Source organism: Pseudorca crassidens, chromosome X (assembly GCF_039906515.1).
Source record: "Pseudorca crassidens isolate mPseCra1 chromosome X, mPseCra1.hap1, whole genome shotgun sequence".
Taxonomy (NCBI): Eukaryota; Metazoa; Chordata; class Mammalia; order Artiodactyla; family Delphinidae; genus Pseudorca; species Pseudorca crassidens.
The window spans coordinates 101,403,890-101,430,871 of record NC_090317.1 but is presented as its reverse complement, the minus strand read 5'-3'; the positions used below and the strand labels follow the sequence as shown (position 1 = coordinate 101,430,871).

The 26,982-nt window shown below is 36.5% G+C and overlaps 1 protein-coding gene across 1 annotated transcript in view; it reads left to right on the top strand.

Moving 5' to 3' along the window:
- Positions 1–26,982, top strand: part of CFAP47 (cilia and flagella associated protein 47) — a 520,230-nt gene that overhangs the window by 363,354 nt on the left and 129,894 nt on the right. The window contains 6 exon segments of the mRNA XM_067722746.1: positions 5,550–5,746; positions 6,226–6,369; positions 7,123–7,149; positions 7,151–7,308; positions 7,928–7,943; positions 13,823–13,910. Coding sequence (XP_067578847.1) covers positions 5,550–5,746; positions 6,226–6,369; positions 7,123–7,149; positions 7,151–7,308; positions 7,928–7,943; positions 13,823–13,910 — 630 coding nt within the window.

Below are 26,982 nucleotides of genomic sequence, written 5' to 3'. Positions count from 1 at the left end.
CTTCCCACTAGCTATCTACCTTACGTTTGGTAGTGTATATATGTCCATGCCTTTCTCTCGCTTTGTCACAGCTTACCCTTCCCCCTCCCCATATCCTCAAGTCCATTCTCTAGTAGGTCTGTGTCTTTATTCCTGTCTTACCCCTAGGTTCTTCATGACATTTTTTTTTTCTTAAATTCCATATATATGTGTTAGCATACAGTATTTGCCTTTCTCTTTGTGACTTACTTCACTCTGTATGACAGACTCTAGGGCTATCCACCTCATTACAAATAGCTCAATTTCATTTCTTTTTATGGCTGAGTAATATTCCATTGTATATATGTGCCACATCTTCTTTATCCATTCATCCGATGATGGACACTTAGGTTGTTTCATCTCCTGGCTATTGTAAATAGAGCTGCAATGAACATTTTGGTACATGACTCTTTTTGAATTATGGTTTTCTCAGGGTATATGCCCAGTAGTGGGATTGCTGGGTCATATGGTAGTTCTATTTTTAGTTTTTTAAGGAACCCCCCCATACTGTTCTCCATAGTGGCTGTACCAACTCACATTCCCACCAGCAGTGCAAGAGTGTTCCCTTTTCTCCACACCCTCTCCAGCATTAATTGTTTCTAGATTTTTTGATGATGGCCATTCTGACTGGTGTGAGATGATATCTCATTGTAGTTTTGATTTGCATTTCTCTAATGATTAATGATGTTGAGCATTCTTTCATGTTTTTGTTGGCAGTCTGTATATCTTCTTTGGAGAAATGTCTATTTAGGTCTTCCGCCCATTTTTGGAGTGGGTTGTTTGTTTTTTTGTTATTGAGCTGCATGAGCTGCTTATAAATTTTGGAGATTAATCCTTTGTCAGTTGCTTCATTTGCAAATATTTTCTCCTATTCTGAGGGTTGTCTTTTGATCTTGTTTATGGTTTCCTTTGCTGTGCAAAAGCCTTGAAGTTTCATTAGGTCCCATTTGTTTATTTTTGTTTTTATTTCCATTTCTCTAGGAGGTGGGTCAAAAAGGATCTTGCTGTGATTTATGTCATGGAGTGTTCTGCCTATGTTTTCCTCTAAGAGTTTGATAGTTTCTGGCCTTACATTTAGGTCTTTAATCCATTTTGAGCTTATTTTTGTGTATGGTGTTAGGGAGTGATCTAATCTCATACTTTTACAAGTAGCTGTCCATTTTTCCCAGCACCACTTATTGAAGAGGCTGTCCTTTCTCCACTGTACATTCCTGCCTCCTTTATCAAAAATAAGGTGACCATATATGCGTGGGTTTATCTCTGGGCTTTCTATCCTGTTCCATTGAAAAGATTACAAGATACTGAATATAATTCCCTGTGCTATACAGTAGGACCTTGTTGCTTATTTATTTTATGTATAGTAGTTTTATGTGTAGTAGTTTGTATCTGCTAATCCCAAACTCCTAATTTATCCCTCCCCCACATTTCCCTTTTGGTAACCAGAAGTTTGTTTTCTATGTCTGTGAGTCTGTTTATGTTTTGTAAATAAGTTCACTTGTATAATTTTTTTTAGATTCCACATATAAGTGATATCATATGATATTTGTCTTTCTCTGACTTACTTCACTAAGTATGATAATCTCTAGGTCCATCCATGTTGCTGCAAATGGCATTATTTCATTCTTTTTTATGGCTGAGTAGTATTCCATTGTATACATATACTACATCTTCTTTATCCATTCATCTGTCAATGGACAGTTAGGTTGCTTCCATGTCTTGGCTATTGTAAGTAGTGCTGCTATGAACATTGGGGTGCATGTATCAAATTACAGTTTTCTCCAGATATATACCCAGGAGTGGGATTGTTAGATCATATGTGCTGGATGCCCATTTTTATGGGTTATTTTAAAAACAGTAGGTCACACTGACTTCTTCCAGTAGCTAAAGTTATATAAAATTAAGTATTTTTTCATTAGAGAGATTCTCTGTTTATGTTCCTTTATTTTCTTTAGTAACTATAATCTGGTAAATTTACATATCTTTGGTTATCTTTAATTACAGAACCCTAGCAACTCCCATAGTTACTGGGATCACCTGTAAAGAAAAGGCCCCAGGTGAGCTACATCTAGTAGAGTAAGGATGGAAGGGACAGGTCCAGATTGTCCCTGACATTTGTAATGCCCAGGTCAAAAGTACAAAGGGAAGCCCATATACCATATATCTAAATTTTAAAAGTGGTAAATCAAACTAACAAATTTTTAAATAGAATATAATCTATTTATTCCACCTTGAGAAATAAAGCTTTATACCAACCTAGAAGACCAAAGTTGAATTTAGAATTCTTGGCCTCCTCAGAGTTTTGCACTAGAACATGAAAACACAGGATAGCTAGGCCCTGGGCATGTGCCCACCCCATTCTCTTTTTTCCTTCACATCTAGCATGTATTGTAGAGGGATTGTGTACAAATTTGTAGGAACCTCAGCCCACATAATTAATCTTGGTTGACATCTTCCCGTTAATAGCCACCTCTTAGTTAGAGGTGGCTATTCTAACTTAGAATTCTTCAATTCTAAGAGTATTCCAACAGGGGGACTGACATAGGGAAGAGTTCTGTGCAGGCACTGGAAATGGGATCACAGCACTTTGGATTGTGAATTGTGACATCCCATGAACTTGGAAGAAGGATGGGTCTGGGCTCTCAACATAGGCCTGTCCCAGTGGGCCCATGTCCTCCTTGCATATGCAGAGAGACAATGACAGGAGATTCAGAGTAAGGTTCTAGAAAGCATGAGGCCCAGGACAGCAAGCTCTCTTTCCTTGGTCTAAGGGTATGTGTTAGGTTGGGGATCCCCAACAGCAGACCCTGAGACCAGGTCTTGAGAGCAAGTAGTTTGAGAAGTGATCTCAGGAACCGTAGGTAGAAGTGTGAGAGAGTGAGAGACAGTAAAGAGAGGAAGCCAATTCAGGGAGTGTTAATGAGCAGTTGCCACTGGGAGCAATTTGGGCTCAGTTGCACTGGGGAATCTCTGTGAGTTGGTGTAGAATTCACCTCAGAGTTATTCCAACCCAAGGATAAAGAAGCTGGGTTATTTTTCCACCAGTTTGATACATTATTTGTTGAGGACTGCAACTGCAGGCATTAACTGTCACTTCTGGCCTGATACATGTGAGGGTTAAGCACCTTCCTATGACTAGAGGAAGCCCTCAAGGAGAAAGGAGCTGTTTTCCATAAAGCCACTGTCCCGCAGGGAGGATTAAATGCTAAGGGGACATGGCAGGGCATGGATGACATCTGCTACAGAGCAGAATTGGAAAAGACTTTGAGAAAACATGTCCTTAAAGGAGAATGATGTTAAGGTGGCACAGTGTGGCCAGGAAAATTTCCAAGTTTCTAAATATGAAAAGTCTCTACCTCTGCTATTTTACATCTAAGGTGATGCGGATACTGTGTGATGAATACCTTAATCCACAAGTAGCTTCATGTTGGTAATATATGATAATATTCCTACTCTTTTTGCCTAGCATGAATTAATTAAATTATTTCAGATGTTTAAGTAAAACAAATATTGTTTTATCAATATATCTTCAACAAAACCATCATTTCCATGAATTCCACTATTATGATGAATTTCTTTTTGGACTTGTAAGGGAGAGGGGCTTGCATGGCTTATTTCTTAGGGTCTTTGCTCAGGAACATTTCATGAGTTGGAAAATGTACACTGAAGAATGTCCTTGGCTTTCACTTTCAGACTTAGTATCAATAGGAAGTGCATATTTTTAGGGAAAAGGAAATAGTGTATAACATAAAGCTTTTGATAGAAGCTTTTTACTTGAGCTTGTGCATTTCAATTATTGTTTACCATGAAATAGAGTTATTCTTTATTGATGATGAAAATAATAATTACTGTTGTAAAGCAATTATACTCCAATAAAGATGTTAAAAAAATTACTGTTAAGTTGATTAAATTTCGTATTCTAAGAAGTTTAATTTTATTTAAATTACCTAATCTAAGTATTTTCATTTCAATCTGTTCATGCAAGAGAGAAATGTGGTTTCTTCCTTTCTGATAATAAAGCAACAAATTTTAATCAAATAATTATCTCACCTGTTTTGTTCTAATGGTGTTGCCACAATTCAAATACTTTTCTCAGAATGAAAGTGAATGAATCAGTGAACAACAGATGATAAAATGTGCCTGGAGTCCTTTTTGACAAGAAAAAAAAATTATTCTAAAATTAGATTTGTACTTGAAAAGGACGAAATAAAAATTACAACATTCTGACAGCCTTTGTTTCCTCCTTAGACCAGCTGAGAATCTTGGACTTTGGTTAGATGTAATATAGATTTCAAGTGTGATCCACTGTCAGTGTTTTTTAACATATAACTACGACATTATACATAATATATGACATATACAACACATAATACATTCTATATAATATATGATGAATATATTTTTAAAATGTGTAACAGAACATATAACACATACATACACATCTTCAATATGTTTTAAAAATGATTTAAAACAGTTAATGTTCTTGCAAGAATGACTGGTCTTCTTGGCATATAGACTTCAGTATGTTTGAAAACAAGTTTGCCATTTTTAACATTTGAGGTGTTAAATGTGAGTGAATTAAAATTATAGCCAATTAATGTCATAATACTTGTCTTATCCATTGGTTGATAAGCTTGATTTGTCTTCTTGGTTTTGGAGAATTTCCTAGAACAGAGTTAGGCTTCTAAACATTTTTTAGCACTTGTTTCTCATCTATAACTTAAATACTTTGGCTTTAGCAGTGAAATTTTATTATAGTATTATACTGCATCCTATTTTAGGGTTGAGAGATTTTTATAACTATTTTCTCATTTCCTGGAGAGTAAGAAAATGGTGACCTTCAGAGAAAAAGTAGTATTGCTTGGAAGGAAAGGACCAGCATAGACAGCCTGCCCACCATAAGAAATGATATTAGCTATTAACTTAAGGTATATGGTATAACAAGGTGATATGAGAAGTATTCATTGGACATGCCTCTTTTGGCTTCCCTTGGTTATTAACTATGAAAAATTATTTCTATCTGCTGGTCAAGTTGCAACTTATTTTGATTGCTATGGGACAGAGCATTTCTATGTCATAGAAATGTGGCAGATAATATTGCTTGCCAAATATTCCATATATCTCTCAGTTCTCAGCCCCTGTCAGCTGAGAAAGAACCCTGTGGTTGGGTCTGACCAATTAACTGTGATGTGTGTTAACTTTGGGCTGAGCACTAAAAAGCCCTTGAGCAAACTTTCAGTTACTCTTCCCTGACCTGTAAACGAAGAAGGAGTGGTGTGCCTCGGTCCCTCAGTGGCTTTATGGAGCAAACCTTCCTCTGACCTATGCAGGATATATTTTGTCATTAATAAAAAATAAACTTGCTTGTAATGCCCAGGAGACTGAGGGGTAATGTGTTACCTTGCTATAACCTAGTCTCTTCTGGATTATATAATACAATTAAATCCAAAAAAAAAATATTGCTGTACCTGAAAATGAATCTTAGGATTTATACCATCAAAAATGATTAAACCATTTTTTAATTGTTTTGATAGTTACAGATGGATCTGTTCCAGTTCCTTTACGATTTGTTCCTCTCAGTCCTGGACACTACCCTTGTAAAATCTTGTTGACATCAAGGTATGATGTGCATGTCTATTGCATTGAAGGTGTGGTAAATGAAGAATGTCCAGAGGCCAGATTTGATTTTGAAACACCAGCATTTGAAGCCCTTACCCAGAATATTCCAATAGTAAGCACAGACTTTTTTTTTCGTACTTTTCTTCATTCCCACTGCCACTGTCTCAATTAAAGTCCTTCAAACCTTTCATCTGAACTCTTACCAATTCCTAATTGCATTATGTGTGGCCATTTGTTTCTCCATATTGATGTCACAGTTTTATTCCTGAATATAAATGTTATCATATTACTCACCTGATTAATCACTCCTGCTGGATCTCTTTGCTTAAAAAATTAATTCTAACTTCCTTAACCTATCATCAAACCAAGCAGAGTCATGGTCTCTCAGATCACTCTGCTCCACATTCAGTTGTGATCTTAACACTTGATTAAGATGTGCTCATAGGCACTAAGAACAGTGATTGGCTGTAGCTTGGCTATTAGTGGGTGATAATAGCATCAAGGAAGGTAATATAATTGTAAGGAATTTTGAATTTTTTACACTGATATTTTTCTATCTGATATTTTTCTGTCTTTATTTTCATGCTTTAGAATAATAAAACAAAGAATGAATGGAAATGTCAAGTTACTATAGAAGGAGAATGGTTTTATGGACCTCCTGTTTTACATGTTGGACCAAGTGAGACTGTGAATTATCCTCTCACATTCAAACCTATTTTGGAATGTGAGATTATGGTATGAACTCATTGATTTTTTTTCCCTAGCTTTAATATGTCGATAAACCAATGTGTGATGTTAACATATATAATTTGTGATAAATTTTCTTGCAGAAAAGTTATATTTTCTGGGGGGTGTGGGGTGGTGGTGTGATGAATTGGGAGATTGGTTGGGATTGACATATATACACTAATATGTATGAAATGGGTAACTAATAAAAACCTGCTGTCTAAAAAAAATAAAATTAAACTAAAAAAAATTTTTTTAAAAACTTATATTTTCCATGAATTTGATCATTAGTGTTCACTCTGCTTGAAACTTTAATAAATGTTGTAACTTGAGGGATAAATATTCTGAAAGTCACAATGTCATAGGCTGTCAATATTTATGTCTAGATTATTTTTACATAATATGTTTAACAAAGTAAAATCATTGCTTTTTTTGTATTCAGTAAGGAAGTTTGTACTTCAGAAAATATTTTCTTAAGTCATATTTCTTTGACAAGGATGTAAACAGGCATATAATTGCTATGTATGAGAATGCCTATTAAACTGTCACTTAGAGAAAGTGAAAAGAAATGAAGAGCTTTTCACAGGAAATTCATCTTTATTTGTTCAGTAGAAGTATTTATGTATAAACTGGGAAAGCTAATGACTAGCACCTCCTTGAAAGCTCATTTCATCGATCAGATTCAAGATTACTAAAATAGAAGAGATGGTTGGCATCCAACTGTCGCTCCTATAGAGCTGAAATTTGGCTGATTTGTCACAGGGCAAACTTACTCTACAAAATGAAGTAGGATGGTATGGAGCATATCTTTGACATAAAAGGGATTGGAAAAAGACCGCTGGCCTTGGAACACATCACCGTAGACTATCAAGTGGGGGAGATAACAAATAAACCCATAATGATGCCCAATTATACAACAAGCATCCTAACATTTAAGGTAAGATTTTGGTTTGTTTTTTTTTTTTTTGGTATGAAAGTGTTTTCAGAAGGAGTATATTGAATTATATGATATTTTAAAACATTTAATTTTACTTAACTAGGTGAAGCAGTGTGACATAAGGAGATGGTTAGAATTCTCCTATTAGTCCAGCAGCTTTTAAAATGCCATTTTGATTATAAAGTTGAATTAGCACCAAACAAGTTTTATATCTAAATATTAGTATATAATCATAAAACACATTAAAATTTACTTGAGTCATGTGTATTTTCACTTGAAGAAATTGTACATGACAATGAAAGATATTTTTTAAAAAACTTTTAAACAGCTTTTAAAATTGTAATGTGATATCTGCAGGCATGAAATTTCAAAAGTGTATCCTATCATTTACCAGTGTGAATAATAGTGGGAATGTGAAGAAATGCATAATTAATTACATCTTTATTTTTTATGAGGTTTTGTACTTGGCCCTCCTCACTTGATTTGTTTAAGCAAATCTGAAAATAAATTTTTCTACTCCCCACTCCCATATTTATCTACAAATTATGTGCCCAATAGAATCCTCAAAGAAGCTTCAAATATCTGTCCATCATAGATGCCTGAATCTAGTTTTAGAGGGTACATCAGAAGTTTAGAAATTCTCTGGGTTTGTCCTCTGCTTTTTTTGGTAATCTTGAAAAATATGTGCATTGATTTTCTTCTTCTTTCCTTACTGGATTGCAAATAGAGTGAATATTATGAATGAAAATCTCATCTTCTCACTCCCCTGCTAAAACTCTTCACTGTCATCTCTTGCCTTCAGGATTGAGTCCAGGCTCCCTGAAGTGGCTTTCACGTGTTTCAAAAGCCTATCTGCTCAGCTTTCTCTCTTAGCACTCCTGGCTCCAGCCACACTTAGGCCATTGTATATAGTATTTCCTTTTACTACTGCCTGGAAATCTCTATCCAATTCCCTGTCTTCCACTTCTCTGTGTATGTCTAACTCCTTTTCATTCTTTATGACAAAGCTTAGATGCCACTTTTCCAAGACTTCTTCTACATCCCCATAAACCTGGATTAGATGCCTTTCATGTGCTTCCACAGCATTTTTTTTTTTACTTTTCCCACCATCATGTACATTACATCCTATTGCTATTACCTGTTCTCCACCAGATTATTCTTCTCCACCAGATTATGAACTGTGAGAAAAGGGGCATGCCCCTCGTATCCATACTTTTGTACTTAGCATAAATCATAGTATCAAGCACATAATAGTTTTTCAAGGAAGATTTGTTTAATGAACGGATACAAACATAATAGATGGCTTTTCAAATGGAAGGAAGAAAGGAAGGAAGGAAGGAGGGAAAGAAGGAAGGAAAGAAAAGAAAAGAAAAGAGCATGACTACTTGCACTTGCTATAACTAAGGAAAAAAATCATTTTTCCATCACTCCCTTTCCCCTTCCAGAATTTTCTGGTGAGCAAGAAATCCTGTCTTATGAGTTTGATGAAAACAGGTTAAAGAAAAAATTGCTTAATTTCTTAACATTGGTTATTTCATTTTGTTGTTTTGGCAGAGGTGATGTCTGTAGCTTTTTAAAACTTTTATTCTTCAGAATGAATGCATTTTTTAAAAAATGTAGGCCTTTAAAAATAATAATTATGCTATATTAACTATATTTTTCTAATTAAATGTAGAAGTGGAATTCTATTTATAGCAGAATTGTACTTACAGGAAATAATCAAAGTCTATATTTATATGGTTTCGATACACAAATAAAACTGAAGAATCTAGTTAATTTTACCTTTAGAGTGTAAGTTTTCAGTGAGGCCCTTTCTGTAATTAAAGATACTACATATTAAATTAATTAAATGTCATTTCATTAAGATATTAATAATACTGTTCATGTATTCCAGTTCTTCTATATTTCTATATTTAAATAGCACCAACAATTATAAAAGAACAGAAACATGTTTAAGACCGAAGAAACATTTGTCCCTAGAGATATTATGAATAAAGTGTCACCTTTCTTAATTTGAAAATCACCATTATTTTTAATCAGCATATACTAATGAGCATTACCAATTTGCCCTTTCTTTTCATTCATAATATTTAGTTTATTGCTGGTATTTCAATGGAAATTCTATTGAGAAACAACTGAGGTGCTGCTAAGGAGAAAGGCTAGACTGAGAAACTTTGCTTTATAGTGTCAGGATTCATCTTGCACTCCCTTTGAGACTACTGAAATGCTTCTGATTCTCCATCTTCATTCTTCAATGTGTAAAATGAAGTTGGCCTCTGGGCACTCAAGGCTGATTCTCATTCTTTTCACCCCTCTCTCTCTTTCTCTCTCTTTCAATACCTTCCTCATTGTTGGATTATTTTTCTTAATCTATAAATATTCTCAAAGATTTTCCATTATAAGATAAAACGTCTCTAACGATAGCCTTTCAACTATTACCCTCTATATTTTCCATGATTGCTAAACTTCTTGAAAAAGCAATATTTACATGATCACTTCTTATTTCATGGTGGTCCATTTGTATCTCCTCTACTCTGTTGAAACTTCTGCCACAAAGATCACCCATAACTTTTGGTCAAGAAAAATTTGTTCTTTTCCCAAGTTATCTGCCTCAAAACTCCTATAATGTTTGGCACTGTCTGTCTGCCTTCTTAACACTATTCACCCTTTATTTTACATCATTCTATAGTCCTCATTTCCATGCTATTTCTGGATTGTTACTTATCTGGTCCTTTTATTCCTCTAGCCTTCTCATTTCTTTTCAAGTTTCCACCTTCTAAAGCATTCTTATGTCTGTACAACATCCCACTTGGCAGTTTCTTGGCTTCAAACTATCAACTGGTTACAAATGCCAAATTCATACTTTTACTCAAGATGTATTAGCTTCAGCCCCTCATTTTTGACTGCTTGCTGTACACCTGCACTTTGACAGTCTGCTGACAACTCAGACTCACTATATTCTTTTCATGTCTTTTCCTTGTTCTGTTTTTCATTGCTGTTAGTATTGATTTTTATGATACTTTGTATTTTTTTAAAAAGCCTTTTAACATATATTTAATCTCATTGCTACAAGAATAGTTTGCAATAGAAGGTTGAGACTTCCCTAACAAGAAAGAGAATATAAAAAAATCAGAGAATATAATTGAGATACAGGTAAAATGCTATGGCATTTTATCAAAGTGACCAAGGAGTAGGAAATAGTTATGCAATAAAGAAAACAGGAGACCTGGGACTTCCAAAATGGTGGAGCAAGGGGTTTCATAAATCTGTTCCTCCTTAGAAGCAATAAAAACACTGACAAAACTTGTCAAAACTTTTAAATCTTGAAATTAAACAAAGATTTCAAACAATCTGAGGAGTATTTACTCAAGAAAAACTCTGAATCCTGGTAAGAGCAGGGTAATTTGTGACATTTTGACTTGACCCATTTCTATGCCCCTCTCCTCAGCTCTGCAATCTTGCAATCACAGTAGCTATGAAAACTGTAACCTTGCAAAGAAAGGAAGAGGCAGACTGAGTATGGCTCTCCTCACGATTCCCATCCCCAGCACATTGTCACAACTTGACCTTTCTCGTAGCTCTCTAGCAACACCCCACCCCACGAGCAAGGAAGCCCCTTCGCGGGCGGAGACTGCAGGTGGCAGAGGGGGGAAGCTTCGGAGCCGCGGAGGAGAGCACAGCAACAGGGGTGCGGAGGGCAAAGCGGAGAGATTCCCGCACAGAGGATCGGTGCCAACCAGCACTCACCAGCCTGAGAGGCTTGTCTGCTCACCCGCTGGGGCAGCCGGGGCTGCGAGCTGAGGCTCTGGCTTCGGTCAGAGCGCAGGGAGAGGACGGGTTGGCGGCGTGAACACAGACTGCAGGGGGTTAGTGCACCACGGCTAGCCGGGAGGGAGTCCGGGGAAAAGTCTGGACCTGCCGAAGAGGCAAGAGACTTTTTCTTCCCTCTTCGTTTCCTGGTACGCAAGGAGAGGGGATTAAGAGTGCTGCTTAAAGGAGCTCCAGAGATGGCGCGAGCCGCGGCTAAAAGCGCTGGACCCCAGAGACGGGCATGAGACGTTAAGGCTGCTGCTGCCGCCGCTAAGAAGCCTGTGTGCAAGCACAGGTCACTATCCACACCCCCCTTCCAGGGAGCCTGTGCAGCCCGCCACTGCCAGGGTCCCGGGATGCATGGACAACTTCCCCAGGAGAACGCACGGTGCGCCTCAGGCAGGTGCAACGTCATGCCGCCCCGCACTCCATACCCCTCCCTCCCCCCGGCCTGAGTGAACCACAGCCCCGTAAGTAGCTGCTCCTTTAACGCAGTCCTGTCTGAGCGAAGAACAGACGCCCTCCGGCCACCTACATGCAGAGGCGGGGCCAAATCCAAAGCTGAGCCCGGGGAGCTGTGAGAACAAAGAAGAGAAAGGGAAATCTCTCCCAGCAGCCTCAGAAGCAGCAGATTAAAGCTCCACAATCAGCTTGCTGTACCCTGCATCTGTGGAATACCTGAATAGACAACGAATCATCCCAAATTGAGGAGGTGGACTTTGAGAGCAATATTTATGATTTTTTTCCCTTTTCCTCTTTTTGTGAGTGTGTATGTGTATGCTTCTGTGTAAGATTTTGTCTGTATAGCTTGGCTTCCACCATCTGTCCTAGGGTTCTATCCGTCCGTTTTTGTTTTTTTAATAATTATTCTTTTATTTTAGTAACTTTATTTTATTTTATCTTACTTTATTTGATCTTCTTTCTTTCTTTCCTTCCTTCCCTCCTTCCTTCCTCCCTCCCTCCCTCCCTCCTTTTTTTCTTTCTTTCTTTCTTTCTACTTTTTCTCCCTTTTATTCTGAGCCCTGTGGATGAAAGGCTCTTGGTGCAACAACCAGGAGTCAGTGCTGTGCCTCTGAGGTGGGAGAGCCAACTTCAGGACACTGGTCCACAAGAGACCTCCCAGCTCCACATAATATCAAACGGGGAAAATCTCCCAGAGATCTCCATCTCAACACCAAGACCCAGCTTCACTCAGCAACCAGCAAGCTACAGTGCTGGACACCCTGTGCCAAACAACTAGCAAGACAGGAACACAACCCCACCCATTAGCAGAGAGGCTGCCTAAAATCATAATAAGTCCACAGACACCCCAAAACACACCACCAGACGTGGACCTGCCCACCAGAAAGACAAGATCCAGCCTCATCCACCAGAACACAGGCACTAGTCCCCTCCACCAGGAAGCCTACACAACCCACTGAACCAACTTTAGCCACTGGGGACAGACACCAAAAACAACAGGAACTACGAACCTGCAGCCTGCAAAAAGGAGACCCCAAACACAGTAAGATAAGCAAAATGAGAAGACAGAAAAACACACAGCAGATGAAGGAGCAAGATAAAAACCCACCAGACCTAACAAATGAAGAGGAAATAGGCAGTCTACCTGAAAAAGAATTTAGAATAATGATGGTAAAGATGATCCAAAATCTTGGAAACAGAATGGAGAAAATACAAGAAACGTTTGACAAGGACCTGGAAGAACTAAAGAGCAAACAAACAGTGATGAACAACACAATATATGAAATTAAAAATACTCTAGATGGGATCAATAGCAGAATAACTGAGGCAGAAGAATGGATAAGTGACCTGGAAGGTAAAATAGTGGAATTAACTACTGCAGAGCAGAATAAAGAAAAAAGAATGAAAAGAACTGAGGACAGTCTCAGAGACCTCTGGGACAACATTAAACGCACCAACACTCGAATTATAGGGGTCCCAGAAGAAGAAGAGAAAAAGAAAGGAACTGAGAAAATATTTGAAGAGATTATAGTTGAAAACTTCCCTAATATGGGAAAGGAAATAGTTAATCAAGTCCAGGAAGCACAGAGAGTCCCATACAGGATAAATCCAAGGAGAAATATGCCAAGACACATATTAATCAAACTTTCAAAAATTAAATACAAAGAAAACATATTAAAAGCAGCAAGGGAAAAACAACAAATAACACACAAGGGAATCCCCATAAGATTAACAGCTGATCTTTAAGCAGAAACTCTGCAAGCCAGAAGGGACTGGCAGGACATATTTAAAGTGATAAAGGAGAAAAACGTGCAACCAAGATTACTCTACCCAGCAAGGATCTCATTCAGATTTGATGGAGAACTTAAAACCTTTACAGACAAGCAAATGCTGAGAGAGTTCAGCACCACCAAACCAGCTTTACAACAAATGCTAAAGGAACTTCTCTAGGCAAGAAACACAAGAGAAGGAAAAGACCTACAAGACCGAACCCGAAACAATTAAGAAAATGGGAATAGGAACATACATATCGATAATTACCTTAAATGTAAATGGACTAAATGCTCCCACCAAAAGACACAGGTTGGCTGAATGGATACAAAACAAGACCCATTTATATGCTGTCTACAAGAGACCCCCTTCAGTCCTAGAGACACATACAAACTGAAAGTAAGGGGATGGAAAAAGATATTCCATGCAAATGGAAACCAAAAGAAAGCTGGAGGGCTTCCCTGGTGGTGCAATGGTTGAGAGTCCGCCTGCCTACACATCACCATAGACCCTGATAATGCAATACTCTATATTCTACACGTATGTCCTTGGAAACGTGGTGTATTCAAAGGTAACAAAATTGGTAATGAGATATTATTAACTACCATACTGGGAAAGATGCGTGATGAGAATAAATTAAAAAGTAACTTAAAAAAAAAAAGTAACTTAAATTTCCCCTGTCTAATAGATAACCCAGAGGGAAATTTAGTTTTCTATTTCACTCATTACCTTTCTGAATAATCAGAGCTTTGGGGCATACATTTTATGTCTATAGTGCTATACTCTCTTGTCCATTTTTTAATATTTATTTGTGGGGCAAATTCCTGGAAGTAGAAATATTTAGTTAAGCCATTTACATTTAAAATTGTGATAAACACTTTCAAATAGTTATATCAATTTATGAGCCAGACAGTGTCCTATGAGAATATCTCTTTATAGGACTAGGTATTATAAAAACATGTGCATATACTTAATTGAACATGAAAAATAGGTTAAAGGCTTTGGTATATGTGAAGTTTTCTTTGTTTCTCTCTAGTAAAACATTCATTTATGCAAATTGCCTGATGGTCCCTGAAAAGAATTGCTTACTTGGGAATGGGAGTGGGGGTATTCCTACAAAGCTTTTGATGAGAGAGGAGGTGAGAGGTGTAGAAGACTAACAGGGAAGAACTGAGGGACTGTAATTCATCAAAGGAATAATTGTTCTATTCGGGAGAGAATTCAGTGTCCCATGGTGGTTAGATCCTGCTGAGGAAATTATTAAAATGTTGGTAAATGGATACAATTTAAAAATGTAGAAAGCATACAGCCAGTAGCAATCTTGTACTGCCTGGAAGTACTAGCCCCTCATCCTTGCTTGCCTCAAAAAAGAATGTTTTAGGAAAAGGTCAGTACCTAGCATAGGAGGTGTAGAGAGCTGCTCCAAATAAGAAAGTACATAGAGAGTAGGCTGAATGCCAGTGCTGTTAACAAGCAGAAGGGAAATTTCAGAATGGCAACCACAGTGATCCAGTTACCACCACTGTAATAGAATACACTATGGGTGAAGAGCCAACCCGCCCATCCCCACTCTCTACTTCTAGTTGGCTTGACCTCAAATGTCACCATAGTCATAGCTGTTAGCATCTTGTGAAATCTTCCTGTCACTTTTCAGACATTTGGCTTTACAAAGCCCGTTAACATTTCTCCATGTGATAGGTAGATTTTGAACTAGAGTGAGCTTATTCCAGGCATTTCAATAAAGTAGCATATTTTTTGCCATTTTTAATGTAATTCACAGGATAGAAATGTAAATTTCAGTTTTCATTTTAATCATCAAATGACAATCCTAATGTTCCTTAGTTCTGGAATTTTAACTAGTCTTCTGTAAAGGGTAGCAAGTGATTCAAAATTGCCATTATTATTTTTTATATAAGTAATAAATCTGAGTTTCCTGTTCTATAAAAGGCAGTGAGGTCTGCTGTGTGTGAGAAGGAACGTAAGAGGAACTTCAAATGGTAGAACATTGTTGAATTAGGAGTGTTTATGACTCCTTTAAGCAAAACAGAGCTGCTGATCCATGAATCAGACTCTTAAAGTTATAGAAAGGGAGCTAAGAAGAATTAAATAATCAGATTTAATATATCTTACCTTTGTATAGTCATTTTTGTTGATTTTGGCAGCATTTCTGAGACCATAAAACTTCAAAACGTATTTTCACTGATCAGATAAGCACTCTTAGCATGCTGATTTGAAGGGCTTTAGAAGAAATTTGGGGAACTTAAAGGCAACTCAGGATACATCGTTAGGTGAGGATGAATTGGTAAATATTGCTGGCTACACAAGAGCTTTTGCAGGCTTCATAATTTTGAAAAATATTTGCAAGACATGTTCATGATTGTTCTTCCCAGGGCGGTCCCTTAAATTTGAATTAATGTTGCCGTTATGATTTGGACAAGCTGAGCCTGTAAAGAAGGCAAAGTCCATTTTTATTGATATTACTGTTGGAAGGCTGCTACAATATTTTAAGCAGTGTAAATGTAATTGCTTCTGAACAGTTGTTAATCTGTTGTAATATAAAGAAAACTAGACTAAAATTTTCATACATATATGAGAACGTCCCTATTTGTGCTGGTTATGTATATCGTATATCATCCATCTTAAAAAGAAAAAAACTTTGTGCACATTTTCAGTTCTGTCCTCAATTATATAAACAATTATTTACAAAAGGCCTATAATTTGGAAAGTCTTGATAAATACAGTAGTTATAAACAAAGCTGATCTTTAACCAATTACGCTCTGTTTGTTAAAATATTTTCACAGATGCTTTTCCTCATATGTTGGCAAATACTCAATTGTTTGAGCTCCACTTAGGTGTAACTTTTGATCTCTAGCCACCACAGCCCCTCCCTTTGGCCCCCCCGGACTTCCCAACAATTCAGCAACAAATAAAGTGTTAACACATGCCTCAGGACTTGGATCCTGTGTCCTTCCTGACTGGTCAGAGCTGGAATATAGGTTTGATAATTATTTCAAATATTACCACTGGATACAAAGATAGATGTCATATGGTTCCTGCTTCCTAGGAATTCATATCTGGTGATAGAAATAGATATCCATAAGTCATCTCAATACAAGGTACACACTGATGTACCACGAGTTTAAACATGGCACTGCAGAGCATGATATTGGGAAACGTTAACCCTAACAGTGGGAGTCCAAGAGGGCATCTTAGGGGATAATGGGTTTATCTGGACCTCAAAGGATGAACTGGGATTTATCAGCCGATACAGTGGGGAGCACATTCTAGCAGAGGAAACAACCTTATTGAAAACACAGAGAAGTTACTTTCTGTAAATAATGAATAGAGGGGTGTGTCTGGAGTGTGTGTTTGTGGTAGCCAATGCAGAGTGACATACAGTTAGAAAAACAGGCAGACTTTGCTGGACAGAGTTGTGTTTTACTTCTTACTGCAGTTGGAGCCATTGAAGATGTCTGAGGGGCATGAGTCAACTGAGTTTTAGGAAGAAAAGTCTGGAGGTAACATATAAAATGGATAGGAGGTACAAGAGAGGGTGGATAGATCTGAGAGATCATTTAGGGGCCTTTAGCAATATTCTGGTTGATTAGTTCTCAGTATTAGTTTGTGCCTCTTCTCCCAAAAGCAGACCCTGAGAAAAGAGTTTAATTGCAAGTAGTTTTCTTGAGAGGTGATCACAGGAAGCACGCTGACCAAATGGGGAAGTAAGATGCTGAAGGGAAAAAGTCAGAAAATGAGCTAGATATGAGATTACTGCTGAGACCTGGGGAACCTCACTGGGAGCTTTCTGAGAGAATTGTCAGGCTGAAGGGTAAAGAAATTGGGGTAAACATCCTCTACCTCCTTTCCCTCAATGATTAAAGTTTGTTCTTAGGGCAGATTCCCATGGCAGTGAATTCCCACTGGAAAAGTCATAGCAAACCACTGGTGTGAATGCGAACTGTCTGCAGAGGGGATTTTCATGGGGCACTGAGTCATATGTGGCATATACTAAAGTAGGTGTCATGGCATATTAATTGGTAGGTAGAAATTTTGAGAAATGGATGGAACTGGAATTATCACAGGAGCCTGCAGTGAACTGCAATCATGTTTCAGGCGTACCTATGTGGAGGTTTAAATTTGAATGCCTCTTTGGCCATGGAACAAAAAGTTAAGGTTGACCACTTAAATGAACATTAAGGGCAGACCAAACTAGGCCAGTGATAGTGGGTTAAAAAAAACAGAAATGAAGTTTCAAGAAAAGTAACAATGGAAAATGATGCTCTAGCAGCTTGGGTTTCCAGGGAATCAGACTCTGAGATGGGAGATTAGTTTATAGGACATTTATTAGGGAATGTGTTGTGATCAACACTTGTGAAAGGAAAAGGTGAGAAAACATACTGACCAGAGGGCAAAGTTGAGTTTCCGGACAGGTGGAGTGAAGGCTTTTAGTCAACTCACTGGGCCCTCTGAAGCTGGGATGGTCCTCTGGACTTGTCCCAAGTTAGGAGAAGGGGACTGGGCCTTTATGCTGCTGTGCTGATCCATCATTGAAAGTGGACTATATGTGGAAGGAGGTTTGACCTTGGGTGAGGCTTTTTTGTTTTTTCTCTCAAGGCGCCATGCCTAAAGAGGGCTTGACCAAATAGTCATTTTCCAGCATTATTCCTAGTAGCAACAGAAATAAGTCCTTCATTCCTGAAAAGGAAAATGGTTGATGTAGTATAATGTCTATCACAGCTGCATTTGATGAAGATTGAATAAGGAGAGAGAAGGGAGAAAGGCGAGTCAAGTGTACTTCTGATAGTAAGCAACTCTAAGGAAGGTGATACCATTAACTGCGAGAGAGAGATCAGCAGGATAGATTTACTAGTTAAGGAGGGAAAGCCCAGTTCTATCTTGATTTGAAGATTATCTTTTTTGTGTCAATAAATTTCAGAAAAATGGAAAAATATTGAATCAGTCAACCTAGATATGAAAGCATAGAACCTTAAAGGGAAAGAGACACACAAAATCAAGCCAACAAAAACACCGTGTGTAAAGGCAGAAATGTGTTAATGACTAAATGCATTAAAATGTAATGGCCTGATTCTCTCCTTAACAACCAGAAAATGACCTCTCTGGTCATTAGAATGCAAAAAGCTAATATTACTGTCCATTATTACAGGATTAGTATGTAACAAAATATAGAAATGTAGTAATGGCCTGTGGCTTATTTGTAGTAGTGAAATATGCAACTAGATTTCCATTCGTCTCAGGTAGAAACTTGATTTTTTGTACAAGGCCAATATTTAGTGAAGATGATTAGGCATTAACGGTTAGCATATACTTTAGTAACAATAATCCTTAAATTTATTTTGATTGCAATAACATGATTCACAAATATGATTTAGAGATGTCTATAAACAAGCATGTTCACAACATAGAGCAACTCACTCCTAATATAGCACTAAGAAAATGAACTTGTAAGAATTAAGGTTATACAATTGGATATAACCTACATATCATTTTTTCTAATAGTTTGCTCCATTTGCTCTTCAGTAATCTACATGGAACACATATGTCTCTGGCATAACTGTTCTGAGTTTCTTATGAGGAAATCACAGTAATCAGCTCAGTGCCCTCCAGCTTGTGAATATCAGGGTGATAATATAACTGGGGATATGATCCCCCAGTTGTGAGGAACATACTTTCATCTCCAGGGAGGAAGTCTTTAGAAATCCTTCCAATTTTTAATGACATTTATTTGTGATCCAAAAAAAAGTTAGCGGGGGGGGACTTCCCTGTTGGCGCAGTGGTTGAGAGTCTGCCTGCCGATGCAGGGGACACGGGTTCGTGCCCCGGTCCGGGAAGATCCCACATGCTGCGGAGCGGCTGGGCCCGTGAGCCATGGCCGCTGAGCCTGCGCGTCCGGAGCCTATTGCTGCGCAACGGGAGAGGCCACAACAGTGAGACGCCCACGTACCGCAAAAAAAAAAAAAAAAAAAAAAGGGGGGGATGGGGTGGGAAACTTGGGTAGTTGAATATCTTATCTTTGTCTGCAGAGTCGTGGAAGTCCACGAGGACTATTTATTGAACTATGAGTTATTTAAATTTATGAACTAAAATCAGCCTGAAATAATTTAATATGTTGATCATGGCATGGTAGCCTAAAATGATCTCTAAACATTAAACAAGAGTATTTTTACACCTAAAACTAATATAATGTTATATGTCAATTTTATCTCAATTAAGAATAAATATTTAAAATTTTAAAGGATATTTTCATAAATCATTCACTTACAGTGTCAAGTATTTAATTGTTCAGGATACTACATGGACACAGGTTAATACTGCGCTTTAACTGTTTATTCTACAGTAGAAAACTAAATGCTGAGAATCCACGTTTTAAAATGGTTTCCAGTCATGTTAGTAAATTTAGTCTCTACCCTGAACATTCATGATAAAGTAGTCTTAAATTCTCTCTTATATCCGTGCCCCTTGACAAGCTGATAGCTCTAGAAAGTTGGTAACAATGGTGATTTTGATGTAGCCCACAGTTACCTTGTATTTTTTCAGCAGCAGCCGAAAGTGCTTTTTCACTTGCTGAAAAGTGATTGCATTCATTCACTTCAACACAACTGTAAATTAGAGCTAAGATTTATTTCTGAAAATTTGCATTTCAGAAGTCCTTATGCTAGAATGAGATCTATTATGACATTGGCACAAGAAAGCCTACTCTAAATGATTGCAAACAAGCTTTTAGTCAGCTTTGCTAAAGCTTTTTTAAAATTTCTTTTTGATGAACTTCTGCTTAATGTCAAAATGGAATGTTTAATGTGAGCATAACAAAGTTCTTATGTTAGGCCTATGTTTAAACAAGATAGGAATAGTTTTTATAGCTGATGTCCTGCTACTCTCCACTATCTAGACAGATATGTATTACCAGTTGCCATCTTTGAAATAGAAATTCAGTTCAAAATTGGATTTCTAATATTGTATGTGATGAGAAGCCTGCTTGTCATGTGTATTTTCAGAATGTGATGCTGAGCAAAAGTAGTGCTATTTAAATTTGCATTTTTTCATTTAAAGTTTGGGCAGTATGTTCATGCTAACCAGCACATCACAATGGCAAAATTGAACATCTTTTCCTTTGCTCTTATCTTACTGCTATTGTGTTGCAAAGGAACACGTTCTGAAGTCACTTGTGACTTCAACCTCCAATTATATCATTCTCTGGTTGGGCGACCTTGGTAGTATACTTAACATCACTGATTATCAGGTTTCTTACATGTAAAATATAGATAGTACTTAACCTTTCCTTAACCTTAACCCAGGGTAGTTATGGGCATAAAAATGGGAATATATTGAAAAGTACTCATCTAGTAGGTGCTCAACTAATGTTTATCACTCTTATTTAATATGCTAGCTCCCATTTTTTGAAATTCCCTAACATGATATGGATATATGCAAGGATTTAGGGCTTCTTTTGTCTCCACTCTCTCCTAGTTTGTCTCAATGAAAATGCCAGAGAAAGTGCTATCAAAAGCTTGGCTAAAACTGAATTTGGATCTTGCTGACCTGTTCCCACCGGTGTTGTAGACTGTGCACAGTTATAGGAGCATAAAAAACAATTAGATGCCACTGGTTTTTCAAAACAAATGTTGGCTGCTTTAAATGCCATAAAGCATTTTCATGCTCTTTTAGGTGAAAAATATGGTTTACAAAAAAAAAAAAAAAAACAGGGCCTTGAGGCACTGCAGAGAGAATGAATTGGGTTTGTTTGTATCCTCTCATCGTCTTCTGGGCGTTCCTCTTTGCTTTCACCATCTCTGCTTTCCCAGACAGCCTCTGCTCTGATGTTTCGTAAAAGCTCTAGCCACCTGCATGGTATTACCCTGGGGGGCTTGTGAACACTAGATTTGTTTTTCCTGCCCCTGACCCCAAAATCAAAATCGGTATTAACTCTAGTCTCAAGGTCTACTCAGATGATTGGCTAGAGGTAAATTCATGCACCTTAATAGATCAATGAGTGACAAAAAATCCTGCATTTTCTGCCTTTACATGGGATGATCTGTCCTTTGAGTGCCAGACTAGCACTGGCCTGCAGACCAACACCTGGCATATAACAGCAGGTATCCGGTCAGTGTCAAATGGAAGAAGCAATACATTTCAAAAATAAAATTATTTCTAAAATATTTTTAAAATTGCTTAGTAGTGCAATAATAGGAGTGCAGTAAAATATGAGAACAAGGAAGATTTAAAAACTTAAAGAAAAACATAAATTTGAAAACTGCATATATTCTGTCAAACTGAAGGAAGACACTCTTGCAATTCCAGTGTTTGCCGTGGGGTCATGTGTCAGAGATATAGTTCTCCCTGGGAGTGCAAGGTAGGCCGTAGATGCTCTATTGAATATGAATTTAAGTTGCTTTCAGAAGAAGGCTCTAGTGGCTTCCCAATCCACCCATGATATTCTGGTTAAAAGCTTCATATTTGAATTTTGAATGAGTGATATATATATATATGTATATGTATGTATACACACACACACATATATATCGTTATTAAGAAAATAAAACTTTCTCCCTCATTTCGCCACCTCTCTCTCTTATCCCCCCTCCTGTGTTTGTGTATGTTGTGTGTGTGTGTGTGTGTGTGTGTGTGTGTATGTATCCTGCTTTACTAGTCAAAAGAATTTGTGTATTTTGTAAGGAGTTATTTATAGTAAAATGAAAATATGATTTGGCAAGTCATTGGCTTTTTGTTAAATTTATTTATCATTTATTTAATTTTTGGCTGCATTGGGTCTTCATTGCTGCGTGGGGGCTTTCTCTAGTTGTGGCGAGCGGGGGCTAGTCTTTGTTGCGGTGCTCGGGCTTCTCATTGCGGTGGCTTCTCTTGTTGCAGAGCATGGGCTCCAGGCGCGCGGGCTTCAGTAGTTGTGGCTCACGGACTCTAGAGCGCAGGCTCAGTAGTTGTGGTGCACAGGCTTAGTTGCTCCACGGCATGTGGGATCTTCCTGGACCAGGGCTCGAACCCGTGTCCCCCGCATTGGCAGGTGGATTCTTAACCACTGCGCCACCAGGGAAGCCCCCAAGTCATTGGCTTTTCTCAAGTAAAACTTTTACTGAAGAATCTCAGAGAGAGGGCTTTATTGTAAATAATTTATTCATACACTTTTTTAAAAAAATTTCAAATTCAAAGCATCCTTCAAAGAGGCTTTCCAATATGTGAGGAATTAAACATAACCTCTTGGAATTAGAAGGGTTAGAAAAACATTCATAAATTCTGAAACTTTAAAACTATTTTTTATCTTTTAAATATTTTTTTCTTTTTTTATTGAAGTATAGTTGATTTACAATGTTGTGTTAATTTCTGCTGTACAGCAAAGTGATTCAGTTATACATATATATACATTCTTTTTTTTAATATTCTTTTCCATTTTGGTTTAACACAGCATATTGATTTTAGTTCCCTGTGCTTGCATCTGCTAACCCCAGACTCCCATTCCATTCCTCCCCACTCCCCACCCCGGCAACCACAAGTCTGTACTCTATGTCTGTGAGTGTGTTTCTTTTTCAGAGATAGGTTCATTTGTGTCATATTTCAGATTCCACATATAAGTGATATGATATGGTATTTGTCTTTCTCTTTCTGACTTCACTTAGTATGATCATCTCTAGCTCCATCCATGTTGCTGCAAATGGCATTATTTCATTCTTTTTTATGGCTGAGTAGTATTCCATTGTATATATGTACCACATCTTCTTTATCCATTCGTCTGTTGGTGGGCATTTAGGTTGTTTCCATGTCTTGGTTATCGTGAATAATGCTGCTGTGAACATAAGGGTGCATGTATCTTTTTGAATTATACTTTTGTCCAGATACATGCCCAGGAGTGGGATTGCTGGATCGTATAGCAACTCTATTTTTAGTTTTTTGAGGAACATCCATACTGTTTTCCATAGTGGCTGCACCAATTTACATTCTCATCAACAGTGTAGGAAGGTTCCCTTTTCTACACACCCTCTCCAGCATTTCTTATTTGTAGACTTTTTATTGATAGCCATTCTAACCGGTGTGAGATGGTACCTCATTATAGTTTTGATTTGCATTTCTCTAATAATTATCGATGTTGAGCATTTTTTCATGTGCCTCTTGGCCATCTGTATTTAAATATTTTTTCTTAACGTGGATCTACTTCAAAAAGTTTTGTGAATACTGGTGAACGTTTCCCTCTTAACATTCTGCAGTTTTATAAAATGTGACTCCTGTTTTTATTGTGTGGATGGGGTCTAAGGATACTGTATCTGAAATACACTGTATTTTTTTTAACACCTTTATTGCAGTATAATTGATATACAATAAGTTGTACATATTCAAAGTACAATTTGAGAAGTTTTAACATGTGTACACCCATGAATCCATTGACACAATTCAAATAATATATTTTACCCCCTGAAGTTTACTTGTGTCCATTTTTAATCTTTTTGCCTCTGCTCCTCTCCTGCCCAATGCCACCATTGCCCTGGACAACCGTTTATCTATTTTCTGTCACTTTATATGCAGCTTATAGCATTTTATATATATATATATATATACACACACACACACACACACACACACAGATATATATACACACGTACACTATATATATAACTATATACATATATATACTATATATACACACAATTTGTAATATTTTATATATTATACTAAATATATAATAAATATTTATAAATAATATATTTATATAAAATTATATATAAATATGAATATTTATAAATATGTAATATAATTATAATATATATAATAATATATTGTGTATTGTGTATATGTGTGTTGTACATATTGTATATATGTGTATATATACACACTATATATATTGTGTATATATATATTATATAATAACACATTGTACACCCTTTGTTTGGTTGTTTTCTTTTGTGCATCATAGTGTTTTTGAGATCCATCCACACAGTGTATCTATCAATAGTTTATTCCTTTTATTGCTGAGTAATACTCCATGGAATGGATATACCGCACTTTGTTCATCTATTTACCTATTGATGGACATTTGGGTTTTGGCATTTTTTGGTAATTACAAATAAAGCTGATATGAGCATTCATGTATACGTCTTTCTATAGGCATATACTTTCATTCCTCTTGGGTAAATCACTTATATGTTGGATGGCTGGGTAACATGGTTATTGAATTTATAACGTTTAAAGAAACTGCTAGACCGTTTCTCAAAGAGATTGTTCCTTTTTCCATTCCCACCAGCAGTGTATGAAAGTTCCACTTTCTCTACATCATTGACCATACTTAGTAGGGTTAGTCCTTTCAATTTTTTCCATTTTAATTTGTTGTAGTGCTATTATAGTGTGGTTTTAATCTGTATTTCCATAATGAATAATAAATAACGTTGAACATCTTGTGCTTGTTTGTCATCCATATGCCTTCTTAATTTAATTTTTTTTTCATGTCTTTTGCCCAGCCCCCGCATTGAGTCGTCTGTTTTCTTACTGTTGAAATCTTAGAAGTTTTTAAAAATATATTCTGGATATATTCCCTTTATCAGATATGTGCTTTATAAGTTTTTCTCCCATATGTAGTTTTCCTCTTAATTTGATTAACAGTGTCTATTAAATAGCAGAAGTTTTTATTTTTTCCAGCTTCATTGAGGTATAATTGACAAAAATTGTATATATTTAAGATGCACAATGTGATGATTTGATATACGTATACATTATGAAATAATTATAGAAGTTTTTAATTTTAATGAAATGCAGTTTATCAGTTTTTTCTTCTACGGATCAGGAAGAAGCATGCAGTTTTAATTGCAATCTAGACTATCATTGCTTGCCCCAGAAATGAAAGCATAGGTTCTTGTTAAAATTAAAATGTAATCAACCATTCTCTACAACAGAAATCTGAATCCTATAGATTTTAATAATCCTTTATAATCCTTTCCTGTTGTCTTTAGTGTCTTGATATACTCATGCCAAAATGTATTATAGAAAGAACAAACAGTATAATTCCACACACACAGAAAAATGGAGCCTTTAGGACTACCATTGGGTGCTAAACTGCTGTACATTTTATCGTTAAAAATTAAGCATTTAGAAAGAGTGGGAGACAAGAGCTCTATTTATGGCAATTGTGGCCACAGCACTGGGTTTCTTTATCTCTGTTTTTTATCAGTACATAATTTTGTTTTTCCACCTTGCCTTTTGGTCCCCTAATGAAGGGGAAATAAAACAATATATGGTCTTATATAGGGCTTTTGGGTTGTTTTACAAGTGATTGTCCAATTTCTATTTGCTATGGGATAATAAAAATGCAAAAATGTTTAAATGGGTGTGTTGGAGGAAGAAAAATATGCGGGGTATATAAATGAACTGAAATGAGAAAGAATGGAGAAAGTGTACTTTTAATTCTTGAGAATATTTCATAGTATTTGAAATATTGATTAAGTTTCCTTATTATTCAGTGCACACGTATTAACACATATAAGGTTATCCAAATAATGGTTTTATTTAACTGAATTGTTTCCTTAGTTTTCTAATTGTTCATTGCTAGTGTACAGAAATTTACCCTTCATTCATTCATTCATTCATTCGTGAAATGAGTCTCATTTGATTATGGTATGTAATGCTTTTGATATGCTGCTGAATCCAATTTTCTAGTATTTTATTGAAAAATTTTGCATCAGTGTTCACCAGGGATATTGGATTTTAGTTTTCTTACACTGTCTTTGTCTGGCTTTTGTATCATGGCAATGCTGGCCTCCTAGAATGAGTTAGGAAGTTTTCCCTCCTCTTCAATAATTTGCAAGTGTTTGAGAAAAAATCTTATAAATTCTTCTTTAAATATTTGGTAGAATTAAACAGTGAAGCCATCTCGTGCTGGGCTTTTCTTTGTAGGGAGGGTTTTGATTACTGATTTAATCCTCTTACTAATTTTATGTCTATTGAAGTTTTCTATTATTCGTGAGTCAGTTTTAGTATATTGTGTGTTTTTAGGAAATTGTCCATTTCGTCTAAGTTATCCAATTTTTGGCACATAATTGTTTATAATATTCTCTTTACATATATATACTGCTTTTTATTTTGGTAAAAACAATAATAATGTCTTACTTTAATTTGAGTCTCCTCTCCTTTTTTCCTAGTCACTCTAGCTAATGGTCTACCACTTATGTTGATCTTTTTAAAGATCCAACTTTTGGGTTTTTTGGTTTTCTCTATTGTTTTTCTATTCTCTATATCATTTACCTCCATGCTAATCTTTATTATTTCCTTCCTTCTGCTAGTTTTGGGTTTAATTTGCTCTTCTGTGAACTCTACTAGTTCGTATAGTGTACATTTAGGTTGTTGATTTGAGGTTGTTCTTTTCTTTTAACAAATTCATTCATTGCTATAAATTGCCCTCTTAGCACTGCTCTTACTGCATCCCTTAAATTTTGTATACTGTGTTTTCATTTTCAGTTGTCTCAAGATATTTTCTAATTTTCATTGTGATTTCTTCTTTGAAATATTGGTTGTTTAAGAGTATGTTAATTTCCAAATTCATAAATTTCATTCTTCTGTTATTGATTTATAATTTCTTTCCATTGTAATGAGAAAAAAATGCTTTGTACAATTTCAGTATTTTAAAATTTAT